We start from the raw sequence: 15,859 nt of genomic DNA on the forward strand, positions 1-15,859 counted from the left end.
GTCGTGACGTCACTTTGATAACGTTTCTTTTCTTCACTTTAGTGACGTCATGCTTATTCCATCTATACTAATCTCCATAGTGTGTGCTGATATTTGTAATGCTGGGTGAAATGCTATTGTTTTAAGCTAAAATCCATACATTCTTATAAGCAGATAATGCATAAATTTAATAGTTAGAAGGCTAATACTTTTTTCGTGTACTTCCAGATGCATATATTTGGGTACAAGATTACGTGTGTTCAAAATTTGGGGGCTTTAGATACCACCGTCTTTCCACAAGACGACTAATTCGCGATCTTCATTTTTTAATAATAGAGATTATATCAAATTGATATAACTTATAATACATTTAATTGATTCAATTTATAATGAAGTTAACTGATAAATTTTAATAACATTTGCAATATTATTTCAATCAATAAAAGATGTTTCGTATGACATATATATTAACTTCTTTGGTACAGAACAATTGTTAGATTTTATTACTACATTTATTTGTTAATTTATTTTATCTGTTAATCATGCTTTTTCAACAGAAAACAATAAAACGCTATTTGATAGGAAATTATTCAAATGAAAAATAACTTTCGTACTCTTTCAGGTATTTAAATGAAAACAAATATATCAGTGCCGATAATTTTCTGAATTTTTTAAGGATACTGTTCGCTACCGAGAATCAGTCAAATTTATTGCTGATTAGAATTGTGGGCTAATCTTTAGAATATGGTAACAAGTAGTTTGGCGACATTTTGGTAAGGCGATAAACGTTACTAGCTAGGACTTTAGCAATAATCTGAGAAATACACAGTTTGAATCACAGATTATTTTGTCTCAGAGAAATGAGCGATCATGAGACATGTAATGTGACATTTTCCGGAAAATTCCGATCGTGATTTTAGCTGCACTTAGAAACAATTTCGCTGCTAAAGTGCCGAATCGCCCACTTATTTGTTTGGCGCTTTTTACAACAGTAAGAAGAATTGGATTTTTAATTGAAAATAGGTCGATGTGTACATAGATAAAATCAAGAGTGTGCGCAATGCCATTTTTGTGCAATTCTGACATGTTTTTTTAAGTGAAAATAGGTCGACGTGTACATTGATACTGTGTATGTGCAATTCTTAAAAACGCGGCAAGCAGTTTGCGATTCTGCACTTTCTCCCAATTTCGCACCTAATCTTCGTCATGGTTAAGCATTTTTGTTCCATAAAAGTTCTTGTATAAGCGTAATTCGGCTAGCAGATTGTTGGGGAAAATGTTGAGTAAAAAAAAAAAAAGGAAAAAAAGGAAAGAAAGAAAGAAACATGCCTTTACTTCGTGAAAACAAAATGGCGTCCAAAACAAAACTAGCAAGTTGCTGTAGCAGGGTTGGTCGCCAGATTTTCGCCAAAAAATCGTTAAGTTACCATAATGTAAAGATTCACCTATTCGTGATATCACTTAAGGCTTTTTTCTTGAAATTTACTTATGGAAAGTTCATCTCTTTTTACAGTGTTCTATGCGAAAATAAAAAGTTACGAATAAAAAGGGGGAGAAGAAATAAAGAAGGAATGAACTGGGGGAATAAATGACGAAAAAATGACATTATTTCCAAACAGAAGAGAAACACACCAAAGTGAAACAGAAAAGGAGCAGAGCAACAACCTTGTGTCTGGCATAAATTTAGTCAAGAAATCAAATGATTTCGAGGGCAAACAGTCTTGCAAATTTCTTTGCTTCTGATGAAGGAGGACCTCTACCTGTCTGCCCTCGAAACGAATTGAATTCTTGACTAAATCTACGCCAAACACAAGGCTGTCGCTTTGCTAATTTTATGTAACATATATTTATTTTCTTGAATTATCTGAAAACTAAAACAATAGATATAAATATGGAATGTATGCAAAACATAAAATGGCTTAACTTAAGCATTCAGTTTGTTTAGTTGTTTTGAATTTTATTCTGCTGTTTATGAATTTCTACTAACATAATTTGATTTTTCTTTTTATTATCTTTTGTTATATACATGTTTACTATATTTCTGATGCGAATAAAAGCAATTTAACTTTTGGCTGCTTCTTCGAGGGTTTTTACTTTTTAAATATGTATTAATCTTTTGGCTATCAGTTACTTAGTTGCTGATGTTAGCGTATTGTGTGTGGCAATCATTGCGTAATATTATTGTAAATTATATGGTATACACATAACAATTAACATTATAATGAATTATTTAGCTTTATATCTCTTGTTTTCTGTTCAAAATTTTCTTAAATATACTACATAAATGTTGTTGAAAAGTAAGCTTCTGTTTTGTAATGTTGTGAAACTTATATTCTTTTCTTTCTTCTTTTTTGGCTGCTTTAGAACTGAATCCCTTATAACAGACAGTGACGATCAGGCAGCTTCGTAAAAGATGGTTTACTACTGAAAGGTAAGTTGAACATCTCTTGAAGAAATCTTAGTTTGCACATTTAAGAAATATACAAAATGTTTGAGCAAATCGCTTACAAACTTTCGGGAGAGATAGAGCAAACCAAGACGATGGAAAAATACATATTAATGCATGGAAGGAAACTCTTTCCTGGCGCGGTAGTGACGACACAAAACACAAGAAAGGAAGGAAATGAACAGAGTTAGAATATGCGTATATTATGCTTAGTGCAGCGGAGGCCAAGAAATAAAAACAAAAACAAAAACAGACGATCGTCATCAAAGAAAGTGTTCGAAATTACATTCGAAATGTATCCTCCACATGGGATCCAGGTGTGGTCCGGTGCACTGGCCAACACGATCGCTAGACCTCATTTGCAGTGACCACTTCCTCTGGCAGTACGTCAAGTCACTAGGTACGAAACCACCGTTAGAAGTGCTGTGGAACTTGATGGCGGCGGCACATCGTGAACATCGTGGCGGCTGCTGGGGAAGTCCGGGAGATGCCCGGTATTTTTCAGAACGTATCTTCCGTGTCTCGGAGATATGTGGCCTGCATCAGGGTTCGGGGTCGTAATTTCGAATACCTTTGATGACGATCATTACTGTCTTTGCTCTTATTTCTTGATTTTCTGTTGTAATAAGCACAATGAACGTGTTTCCTCACCCAATTCATGTTCTTCCTTTTTTGTGTTTTGTGTTGTCACTACTACGCCTGGAAAGCCGTTTGGATCATGCATTGCTGTGTGTTTTTCCATCCTCTAGGTGTACTCTATCTCTCCTGAAAGTTTGTAGCCGATTTGCTGAAACTCCCTGTATATGTTACCGGCAAAGTATGAAACCCCGGCGTGCTATAGAATACCTAGGCCGAAAACTGGCGGGCAGTGTATGAAACGATTAAAAATTTTTCACATTGCCTAGACATTTTGTAGAATGCCAAATGACAAACCGGCAAGTGAAACACATATCCATATTATATACAATGCCTATGGAAAGTATGTAATAATTCATGTATAATAATATACTGGCAGGTGTAAAGAATGTGATAGAGGATAGTTTCTACCGGAACTTCTAAAAGAATTTTAAAACAACTATATGCGAGATCACGTTTCATTTTGTGTTCTAAGAATTTACTTAGAAGACAAAATGATTAAAATTAATAACAAGAAAACGATTAGAATTGTAGATATTCCTGACCACGAAATTCCTCTCTGGTCAGTTGTAATTGCTCAGTCCAGTGGAAGAGGCCAAGGATTCGACAAGTGTACATGTAAAACAAAGTGTCAAAATATGAAACGTCTAATGAAGTAAATTCAAAGTGTCATTTTAGCCTACCTTATTGCAGGGAATACGTTAATTTTAATTTATAATCTTTTATATAAAAAGTTTGCTGTCTTTCGTACAACTTTCCTTTTAAATTTGTTAGTGGCATTCTTTCATTACTTTTTCAAAATAACATATGTAATGATGAGGAATGAAAGCCTTTTATATAATAGCGCAATCGTGATCTTTTATTAGTACTGTTACAAATTTTGTACTTGTACGGAGAATTTTAGTGAAATTATATATAAAATTGTTGTATTTCTTTTGCATAATGTAATATGAAAATCTGAAGAAGCGAAGGTTTTCGGAAAAGTAAGAATACAGGGCAAGTCTATTTAACCTTGAGTATATGGCTGTCTCGCAAATTTGGCGAGGAATAGCCAAAACTTGCCAAACTTGGCGACCATTTTGATTCGATCTCTGTATCTCCGTAATAGGTATTACAATTGAATAAAATGTTAATTGGTCATTATGTTAGCTGCAACCGTAATTCGACATTCATATTGCCTTCCAGTAATTTCGAGAAGCAGAAAGTACTAGAAATATGTGGAGGGTGGGTGAAAACTATATAAAAAGTCGGAGAGATCATCTGCTCTTAGCTGTTGTTGTTGAGAGTTGTTAGCTCAGTGTGAGACTGACTACTGAGATATCTCCGAGTTAGCTTCCCTCTTTAGATGAGCTTTGCATTGCGTGTGTTTAACGTTCTTGGTAGTTTTAAGTGTAACTGCCGATTGTATTCTGCGATATTGTGAAGAGCTGGACAAATACTTTTGTGAAAAGTTGCAGAACTCTGAACTCTTTCATCTGATAAAATAAATTTTATCAACCTATCATCGGAGCTGTGTGTATTCAATCTTTACGAGGCCGTACGCACGCAACAATACTTTGTCTAAAGAGCATTTTTCATTCTATAGAATGCCTAGTCGTTATATACAATGCCGTGATAAAGTATATAAGAATTCTCATATTTCATACTTTGCCTAAAAACTGTAAGTAGTCATTTTTGAAATTTAATGTTATGATAAACATCACGAAACGATAATATATGTACTATATAATATGTCATTTTAATTATTTTTTGATTATTAGATGAAAGGCATAAAAATAAGTAAAAAAAATAATATATTTATTATACTCACCAGATACACCAGTAATAATAGATAAAAGATGAGGAAAATACTTAAACTCAAGCGAACGATCCAGTTATGAGCGAAGTTGGACGAGACAAAGTCATTCACGAAGTAAAGATTGAGTCCAATAAGGAATGCCGTAGACACGCCCATGAAGATTTTGTTCTTCCTGAGAGATAAAAGGATTAGTGATGAATTTTAATCAAATACTCACTCGTTTTATACGAAAACAAATAATTTGTTGAATTTTTTTATGTATTAGCTAATTTTTCGAGTTTTATATGTTACTTTAGAACAGTTATTTATCAAAATAAATTTTTATTAAGTAGTAATAAATTTTTAGATTTATTTCGGAGATTTTTATTTATCCATATATTTCTTTTTATGGCAATTTTTCAATCCGATTTTTCATTCTTTTTTCTTAAGTAGGACTAAAGAATATAATTCTGAAAAATATCGTTCATTGCGATTGGGTTCCCTAAAAAACCCCAGTAGCCCTTTAAAAGGGGGAGTATATAAGGTATGTCTCCCGCCTTCTTGGCATGCCTTCGTGGTGTGGTGCCTGTACGCTGGGTGCGTATTCCAGAGGTCCGCGGTTCTATTCCCGGCGAAGGCGTTGCTCATTTTTCATCTTGCCTGCTTCCAAAAATACCTAATGCCCATACAAAGTAAGGGATATTTAAAACAACGCATCACCTTTTTAATTATATCTAACGCAGCTTCCTCTCATTAAACTTCTAATTGTGGAAATCTCTAACGATTTCATTTGACTACCACAGACTACCAACAGGCGGAGAAGTAATTTCTCCGCCTGTTCTAAAAACTAAATGAATAGAATGGGCAATAATTTATAAAGAAACTCAATTTTGCTTTTCATAACTTACATATCATTGACGAAGTCCCCCATCACTATCTTTGAAGACGTGAAGATGTAAGTTGTCATGAGCGCGTAAGGCAGTTGCATCGACATTAGGGCGTTAAGGAAGTCATTCATACCACTCACGTGATTGACATCCTTGTACACGGCCACCAAAATAGTTGGAAAAATAGCTATTGATCTGGTTAACAACACTCGCTTCCATCGAGTCCACTTCAGTGTAAGAAAACCCTAAAGGAATAAAATTAATTTAATTGTATTTCAATTAGCTATCAATTTTTAATTACATCAGTTTAATTGAATCGAATTAGACGGCTGACAAAGTGTAAATGACTAATGCCAAATAGTAATAATGAAATGCATACGTCTGCGATATGTTTTATAGAATTTTCTCAAACACCATGCCAGAATTTATACACTCTTCAAGCACAAGAGTGAATTAAAAAAAAAAAAAAAAAAAGAACATGTTTAACGGACTGAAGACTAAATGAGACAATATTAACTGCATTTAGTCTTTTTGCTTTAATGTATATTTTACTGTTGCCGAATTCGTTAGAATTAGAATTCGCGGTTTTTATCCAAAATAGATAAATTATGTTAGATAAGAAATTTATGTATTCTTTAAATTAGCATTTAAATTAATTGGGAATTTAACATATTACGTTTTTTATTACTGATTTAATTTCACTTCATCTTTTATTAAATTAATACAGTGAAACTTCGGTCTGTTGTTTTTCAATAGAGTAAAAGGAAAAAACAACGAATGCGGGGAAACAATGTAGGGTTTCCCTTAGTTTTAATCACCAATTATTTTAATCTTGCTATCTTTTCTGAACTTCTTATTTCGCCTTACATTTCCTTGCCAGGATGCAAATTAAGTTAAGTGATTTAAACAGACGAAAGGAGAAGGTTAGACAGAGCGTGATTTCCCTGGTGTAGCGCACGTTTGCTGTTTTATCTTCCAGCTGTTAACTTAGTAGCGCCAACGCATTCCGGCTGTTTAGTTATAGTCTATTGCCGATGTAAGTTGCTAAGTCAGCCTGTCAGCTTTAAGTAAATTGTATAGTCTAGCACTACTATTTATTTACCTTTTTAGATTTATTGTTAAATTATCCTTCTCACTGCAAGTAGTCTGTTATTGCGAGCACGAAGTACGTGTACGTTTTTGTTAAAGAGTTTGAGAATAAAAGGGATACCCTTCTACACCCTTCTTTCTGTGCTGTTATTCTTCATGCCTGTGCGAGAAGTCGCCTGGAATGATTTTGAGATCTAGACACTTTGTATAATAGCAAAGAAGATAAGATCTTACAGCAATTAATCCGAGAAGTATTTCATATTATAAATAAGTAACATTTTTTAATAAATAATATTTATTGCTTTCAATTCCATGAAAAAACTGCTTTCTAACAAAAAAGAGTACACTATTTTCTCCCCCTTTCTCAGCCAAATTTTGCCTGAATAGAAAGTTATTCATAATTTCTTCGAGACTTTGGGTGTTTTCATGATCTGCGTTAATTCCATTTAAGCGCGTAGAAAACCGCTTTAATCTTTTTTCTTGATTTGTGCGTTCTTCATCTTCTTTCTCCACATTCGACTCGAACTAAAAGCTAACCTTGAAAATCTTGAAAATTAATAGATATAAAGTTATTGCAATTTGCGACCATAAAACATTAAAAAGTGATGCTGATAACACGGACGGAGAGCTAACTATTTGATAGCCACTTACGAAGCAATTCTGTCTTACTGTGTTGCAAGTTTTATAGTTTAAAGGGAAAATAAAGCAAATATTATACATGTGTTTTACTTAAATTTTTCTCCAGACGGTCCATGCACCGAGAATACGATTTTCAAATGATTAATGAGGTAGAATTATAAGGTATTTCTCCCGCTTTCCAAACATCCTTCGTGGTGTAGTGGTTCTGCACGCTGGGCCGATTCCAGAGGTCCGTGGTTCGATTCCCGGCGAAGGCGCTGTTAATTTTTCATCTTTCCTGCTTCCAAAAAAATATCCTAATGTCTCTACAAAATGATAGCTCAGATTGTAATTATAGACGCAGAAATTTAATGAATACTTAGGTGGCCTCAGGCCGTGAGAACTGGGTTCCTGGGCCTTATCCCAGATTGACAAAGTGCTAACATAGTGTTAAATAACATAGTTCATGAAATAATGATCTCAGATTTAGATCAAGCTTGGAGCAGGAGACTAAAGTACTGAAAGTTTCACATCTTCTTATATAGCAAAAAGGGGTCGTTTTCAGAGTCATAAAGCAGATGCAAAAACAGTTTTGTCCGGAATCGATTTAATTATTCGAAATTTTAGTTATGAGTCTGTTCAAGCAAGCTAAATATGATCGATCATACATTTTCCAGTGTTAAGATCAGCATTTTTTCTGATTTAATAAATTTTGAATACTTTTGTCGCTAAAAATTTCTCGAATATTTTGAAAACCATTTAGAAGACCTGAATTAATTTTAACATCTTTAGTGATAAGTTTTTTGTTTCAGTTTTACTTTAATTGGGGGCATTTGTATGTTTTTTCAGATATTACCATTTTGTTTGGAGTCTGAAGTAACATGTGCAGATTTAACCACCGGGACATAAACTAGTTCGGATATTCGTGTTTTTACTAAATTTTCTGAAATGTTCACATCCACGATAGGAACTTGGGTGATTTCCAGAGCAGTTACAGCAGATTGATGCTTCAGTATGTTTTCGCTCACATTGATTTGGGATACGAGATTTGGCACATTTCACGCAGCAAAGTTGCAGTCTACAGTTATCAGATGCATGCCCAATATTTTAGCAACTGAAGCATTCAACAATAAAGTTTTTGGTTTAAAATTTTTGTACTTTAGCTGCAAAGTGTAACAGCCTGTCAGTTACATATATATCACTGATTTTGGGGATAGTAAGAATTATCTTTTATAATTTATTTTTATATATTATGCTTTATTTTCGAAAGTCAAATGGGTCACTTGAAACTATGAAATGGGTAATTTGGTGACCCGCAAATCATAGGTTGCTGAAACCTTATATAGATAGATGATATATTTCGAGTTTATGATGTCAAGAAAAGTCAGAAGTGAGTCAAGAAATGATTATCTTACCTCCATAACGAACTGTCCTGTGTATGTTCCAGTCATAGTAGAGCTTTGACCAGCTGCCAGAAGACCAACAGCCCATATGTACATGCATGGCAGTCCATACCGACAACCAAGGAAGACTCCCTGCGTAAAAAGCAATTGAAAAGAATCGAAAAATATATATCAGAAAGTCCCCATACTTAAAAATATTAGCTAACACACTTTTAATTGTTCATACAGTTAAATTCTAAATTAGAAGTATTATGGTTTAACGTCGTATATGATTTTTAAAAATTACGCAGAAGGTTTTTTTCGTTTACGAATTTTTGAGCTTTTCTTCTCACCATAATTTTATGAAATAAAAATATATTTTCGGACTTTTATAAAATTTGGATTGCTGTGTTATGGGTCGCAGGCCAAAACATCTCGGACGAAAACATCGGGGAGAAAACAACGCAAGTCGAAAACGTCGTCATACAGAACATCGTGGAAGAAAATAAAGCAAGGAGAAAACATCGCAGTTCTAAAACGTAGTACAAAACAATGCCACCGAAAATAAAGCTATTAAAAAACTTCGCAGTGTAAAATCATCGTCGTCGAAAATATCATGGTAAAAAATAAAGCACCTATAAATCATCGCATGACGTTAACATCCCATATGTATTTTTTTTTCAGGCTGTTTAAATTCCTCGTATTATTAGAATGGCACGAAAATAGATGATGTAATTTTGATTTTAAATATCCTTAATAATCCCAATTCAACCACTCTCGGTCTACTTAAACCAAACTGCATACATTTAATAATAAAACATTCACACGTAAACATTTAGTAATAATTCAGCAATACAGATAAGCTTTAAAATAAGAATTACAACAATTACAGGTCAGCTACGCTTTTAGCGACCGAATTTTATGAACGACAAATCTCAAAAGCGTGTTGCCAACGCAGGGCAACGAAAAGTGGAAATTAATTCGATAGACGTAGAAGTGAACACAGGCTTTCAATGTTGTAAATGCATATTCTCATAAACATTTGTGAGTGCAAGAAGAAATGAGAAATAGTTTTATTTTTATATTTTTTGAATAAACTAATAAATTTTTTCTGAGATATTAAGAAGGAAACTTAAGCCTTCAGAAATTGGAAATGAGTAGAAAACCAATGCTACTTATATCAATTAACAGAATTTTATAATTTGATGATTAATTAAATAATTTTAATAGAGGTGACCACGCGTAATTACTCATGTTACTTTTTCTAATTCCTTTTTAGACTATATTTTACTTGAAAACTTACCTCTAAAACTTTATGAAAGAGATTAATTAATTAATGACATTTATTAGTTATCTTTATAAGTTTAAAATTCTATTACTTGCCGTACCTGGCATTATTTTTCTACTCATTTTCAGTTTTTGAATTTCCTTCTTAATTTATGAACAAAAATTTATTAGTTAATTCAATTATATGAAATATAAAAGTACAAATATTCCTCATTCTTTCTTGCGCTCACAAATCATTATGCGAATATGCATTTACAACTTTGAAAGCCTGAAAAAAAGACACATGCCATTATTATCGTCATGCGATGATTTGAAGGTGCTTTATTTCTTACCACGATATTTTCGACGACGATATTTTTAAATGGCGAAGTTTTTTAACCGCTTTATTTTTGATGATGATACTTTATACTACTATGTTTTCTCCTAGCTTTGATTTCTCTCACGATGTTTCGTACGACGGCGTTTTCCCCTTGCGATGCTTTCTCCGCGACATTTTCGTTCGCAATGAATTTGCCGCGATGTTTTCGGCAGACACAGTTATGTTACGTTGCACGAAAGTTCTCTCATACCCGCCATTCAGCAAGACGTAATATCTTAATTTATATTACAAATTTAATCGGTCTGTAGCTGAATGATTTACAAGAAATAAGCGCGCCTCTTAATAATTTAAAGTATTTCTTTTCTAAAGATCTAAGGAATTATTTGATAATTAATAACTCTAGTTATCTCTAAGATCTGCTGTTATTCATCTGAAGTCATTGGAAATTAAGATTTTTATCAATTTATTTTCGTGCTTTTATTTTTTTCGTTTATTTTAATAAGAGGTAAAGATAAAGTAGTACATTTTATCATTTTAAAGAAGCTATTAAATTTTTAAATGAATATGTATGGGCGTATAAGACAAAATAATTTATTGTACATTATTGTATTTTGTACATATTCGTGTCATTTAAATCAAAAACATGTCACCTCGTATCAGATGGCAAACATGTAGCTTATTAGTAGGAAAATAATTGCATTATTATTGCATGTAAGCTTACTTTTCTTTTTCATAGCGTGAATCATTTCATAGCCGTAAGAAGTACTCATATTTTTAAAAAGAAACATTATATTATTAATTTCATCTTAATAGTAATTTTATGATGAGGTTCTTTTGTGGAATTTCACATCAATAAAACCGTATTTTGGATAAATTTTACTTGAATATGAGTAGGTTATGCTTCACACAAACTCATTTTTCTGTTTAAATTTAGTGCTAGAGCTCACATAAATGAAAATTAGTTGGATTGCTTAAATTTATTTAACTAGAAATTGGTTTTGATTTGGTGTTACAAAATAATTTCATCATTCCGTTTAGTTGAAATGAATATGTTTTGGAGTTTACGCAACGAAAATTAAAATACTTTGGTTTTTTTAATTGTATAATTTTTGTTAACAAAGCTATTCTTAGTAGCAACAAAATCTTTTGTCAAAAGAAAAAAAAAAAAAAAACTGTTAAGTCTTTCAGTGGTTATTAAACCCTTACTATGCTGATAATTGACTATTGGCTGCCACTCTTTAGTTCCATATTTAGAGAACTTATATCATAACTTATATCATAATAATAGTGATGAGTCTATACAGAATACGCTTGTCACTCATTCATTTGAAACACATTCATGTTGCTCAATATTTTAATATAAAACTACTTATCAAGAGAAATAAATACTTATCTCATTGAGTTTTAATATGTTTTTAGGATGGTATTTTCGAAAGAAATAGGAAAAAAAAAAAAAAAAAAAAAAAAAAAAAAAAAAAACTAATTTAAATGTTACAGGTTCAGTTTCATTAGAAATTTCAAATAATTCCTGAATTCGTGCAGGGATAACGTGTAAAAGCGCAGGCATAATGCAAATTTTTATGTCTAACAACGCATGAACATTTCAAAAATAGTTATATAAACATCATTTCATCTAGAGCAGCGATTCTCTACCGGTGGTACGCGTACCACTGGTGATATTCACGAGAAAAGTAGGTGATATGCAAAGAAAACGAAGTATTTTTAACTATTAAATTAAAAAATCTCGTGAAGAAAATGAACATTTGATAGAAATTTCCTGTGATCCAACAATTAACTGAAGATTTCAAAAACAACACACTTGTTAATTTTTGGCTGAACTGAAAAAGGTAAAAAGAATTTAAAGGCATTTCAAATAAAGCTATTAAATTTTTATTGCCTTTTTGCGCAACCTATTTGCGTGAACAAGGATTTTTCATCCATGTTACATTAGAGAAATAAATACAGAACAAAATTAAAAGCAGATTCTAATTTAAAGCTAAGTGAAATAATACCCGACATAAAGAAACTGATCTCTCTTAAACAAGCCCACGATTTATACTAAATTTTAGAATTAAAGTATTATAACTTAAATTTTGATAATTAAAATGATAACTAATTTTTAATCTAGTATTTTTGTGCATGCATATTTAATACAAATAGCCAATAGGTTGCTAAAATGGTAGAATATATATTTTTTTAATATTGTAGAGACATTAGGTATTTTCTGGAAACAGGAAAGATGAAAAATTTACAACCCCATCGCCGGGAATCGAACCACAGACCTCTGAAAGTGTGCTGAACCCTACACCACGAAGTCACGATAGGAGGGCGGAACTAATACCTTATAATATTTCTATTGAAAAATAAAAAAATCATTGTAAAATGGAGGTACTAAAGTTTTTCGATTTTTGTTTAGATGGTTACGTGTTAGTCAAAAGGCTGAGACCCGCTGATCTAGAGAAATACTTTATTCTATGTCATAAAATTTGTTGTTAAGGATAGAAAGCTGTTACTTACTCCTTTGTAAATATCGCCTTCGACGGTCTCGTTGTTGTTCTGAAATGAAAAGATAGAAAAGCAAATCTTACAAAGTGCTTCACTTTTCAGCCGCCATGAAGTGACATTTTTAAACAACTTTTCAAAATGAATAGTTATTGAAATTACGAATATCAAACTGTTCGAATTCACTGGGCACGTCTTTGTCTAAATGCGATATATGGCATACTGTAGTATTCTTTATAGCTCAGGATTCGGTTATCAAGGAAACTGTGCGTTATGTATTTAAAAAATTATGCGTGTAATTTGCATTTAAGTAGTTAAATAGGAAACATTATGCAGAATACTTAATTAAAAAATTAAAAACACAGTTTTTTTAATGTTTTTATGACAACACTCGACATTTACTGCGCAGTAAAATATACAGGGCAGAATAAAAATTTTTCAGCATTTGATGTAAATTTAGCTTTAAACCTATTTTTGTAAATGAAGCTAATTTCAAACTTCAAAAATAGTCATTGTTTCAAAAAGGATCTCATGAAGAAGTCAAAATGTTATACAGATTTTAAAGTGTAGCATTAATTGCATAAAATTACGATAAAAAGAATAGTTCTTGGCAAAATCAATTCGTTTTACAGCACTGACTGTCGTCTGATTTTTGCAGATGCGGAAAATGCATGCCATACTCAAGAGAATCATTTAGTAGGAGGTAGATTACATTACAGAAAGGTGTTTGAGGTTTTAAGTAAAATTTCTATGCTGGAAATTAAATTTAAAAGTGATTTTAATGCTATACAAAAACATTAAAATACCCTTATAATGATTATTTATGGTAGTTTTAAGCTAATGAACACAAAATCCTGCTGATGAGTAGGTATTTGAGTACCAAACATGCAAATAAGGTGAATGCGAGAAAATCATGGAACGAATCATAATCGATATCTTGCAGATATCTGAACTGAATGTAAGGATGTAAATCTGTAAATCTAACTGTAGCCAAATATTAATCATATGTTTCAAGACATCCTTTAGTGGACATTTCCAGAAAGCTGAATATTATCCAAAGTATAATCTTATGATCCGGAACCGTTTAAGCATGGAAACAGTTGTCTTTTTGGTCCAAACCATTCGAGAGTAACTGCAGCTTTAAAATATGCTATTTGTTATTGCTGGCAAGAAGAAACCATTTTTCAATCACTAGTCAACTTACTTGCAACTTCTCAGCCGCTACTGGTACTCGCATAAGCATATTGTTTATCGAAAGCTTCATGAACATGGTCTTTATGCAAGAAAACTACTTAGTTGTATTTCGCTTTTAGCATCATTCAGAAGAGAGCATTTAACCCTTTAAATGGTAGCTCAACGAAATGAAATTCGCATTGCAGTGGTAAGCAATCACAGTAAAAAACCGGTCTGAAAAATTTTGTCCTCTGCATTAAATATAGTCCGTTTCCCTACCTGGAACTACATTCTCCTATCTTTGAAGTAGAGAGTCTATTGTGTTAAAACGCCACTCTGCGTTGTCGACACTCAAATAATTTCTAAAGCATCTCAAATATCCGAAGAGAGGGGCAGTTTTGTTCTTCAGTAGAACTCTCTGAAGTTCTACTGAAGAACTTCTTTTGTAGCGCTGCTAAAAGTCGCTTTGATGAAGGTAAGGAAAATATACTTTGCAGGAAAACTGGAGATATTTACTACTAGCCCTCGGGGTATTTATATATTAAGCATTTTAATACGCCGAGTATACTCGGGCGAATCACTGCGTGGTGGCTTTCTCAAGCTACCTCGGCCGAATAAGGCAGAAGGTTAAGATGGTATCGTCTGCATCATAAGTGCAACCAAGTATTTTTAACGGAGGATTCCAGTTTAAATACAGATTCCGGCCGTGCCTTCAACGAAAGTACAGACTATGTAAACTTTCATAGTATATGTTATAAGCCAATCTATCACTGATGGCGGTTTACTTGTGGCGAGGGATCATGAATATTGGCCACATGGTATCCTATATCAAGACAGAGGCTCTGCAACAGCGTAGAGGTTGACCTCCATAAAATGATCTCGCATGGAAAAATTGTTGCCATTGCCTCAAGAGGTTGGACTTCTGCCTGTTGGTCCGCGGAAAATACTTCATTTCTCTTCTACCACCGAAGGAGGCATTCCCATATCCGCCAGCTTGGGGATTTGGACTCTCTAGGAGTTCCAGGCTTCCCTGTCACTCTTGCAGATGCTAATGTCATTGTCAGATATAGATTCAAAGAGAAATCTATTAAGAAAGACCATCAGATATGTGAGATTGATGCAAACAAAGAAATAACAAAGACCATTACTAGACTGAGAACCCGCCATTTTGAGGGAATGAAAATTAATGAAGATAGTACCAGATCATATAGAAAAAAAATATAAATCGTAGGATCTATGAAAAAAAACAAAGTTAATGTGTGGTAATAATATTTTGTGCTGTCGTCGCTGATATTTAACATAATAAAATTCCCTACACTCTTGGATAAAGTTAATAAAATTTATGAACACAAACCCAGTACGACTTAAACAACCAGTATTCTAAGTCGTACCACCTATAGCTTAAGTCGTACTACGTTTAAAATTGAACAGTTATAATAAATCTTTCTTTTCCACCAGTAATTTATTTATACACTTAATTACAACAGTGATCCTAAAGGTATAGTTTCATTTTCCTGACAACTCCAGCCCATAAGTCGTGTACTTATCTCTTGCATTTTAGGCACCGAATCTTCGCGGTCTTCCTTACAAATATTAGAGGGAGACGAACACGATGTGAAACAATATAGTTTACTAAGGGGTGACTCGTTTTGCCTGGAAAAGCGCAGTTGGCGTGATATTATGCCTAATTTTTGAAAAATACGACTTAAGCCGGTGGTACGACTTGTTTTACCCTAATTTCTTTGTCCATGGATGGTAATACTC

General features: G+C 33.0%; 2 protein-coding genes across 3 annotated transcripts in view; one reads left to right on the plus strand and one right to left on the minus strand.

Moving 5' to 3' along the window:
- Mvl (solute carrier family member malvolio) overlaps positions 1 to 5,217 on the plus strand; it is a 151,851-nt gene extending 146,634 nt beyond the window's left edge. The window contains exons 14-15 of the mRNA XM_085811318.1: positions 2,344 to 2,410; positions 4,875 to 5,217. Of these exons, the coding sequence (XP_085667444.1) occupies positions 2,344 to 2,389 (46 nt within the window). The 3' untranslated portion in view covers positions 2,390 to 2,410; positions 4,875 to 5,217. The remainder of the gene's footprint in view (positions 1 to 2,343; positions 2,411 to 4,874) is intronic.
- Positions 1 to 15,859, minus strand: part of LOC118199135 (natural resistance-associated macrophage protein 2-like) — a 108,021-nt gene that overhangs the window by 20,126 nt on the left and 72,036 nt on the right. For both annotated transcript variants that reach the window (XM_085811324.1, XM_085811325.1), the window contains exons 9-12: positions 12,938 to 12,976; positions 8,848 to 8,967; positions 5,747 to 5,970; positions 4,872 to 5,031 (exon numbers count right to left, since the gene is read on the minus strand). In XM_085811324.1, the coding sequence (XP_085667450.1) occupies positions 4,872 to 5,031; positions 5,747 to 5,970; positions 8,848 to 8,967; positions 12,938 to 12,976 (543 nt within the window). The remainder of the gene's footprint in view (positions 1 to 4,871; positions 5,032 to 5,746; positions 5,971 to 8,847; positions 8,968 to 12,937; positions 12,977 to 15,859) is intronic.

The sequence above is a fragment of the Stegodyphus dumicola genome, chromosome 2, assembly GCF_044657685.1.
Source record: "Stegodyphus dumicola isolate Sdum_Otavi_A_Nest chromosome 2, ASM4465768v1".
In the NCBI taxonomy this organism is placed as follows: Eukaryota; Metazoa; Arthropoda; class Arachnida; order Araneae; family Eresidae; genus Stegodyphus; species Stegodyphus dumicola.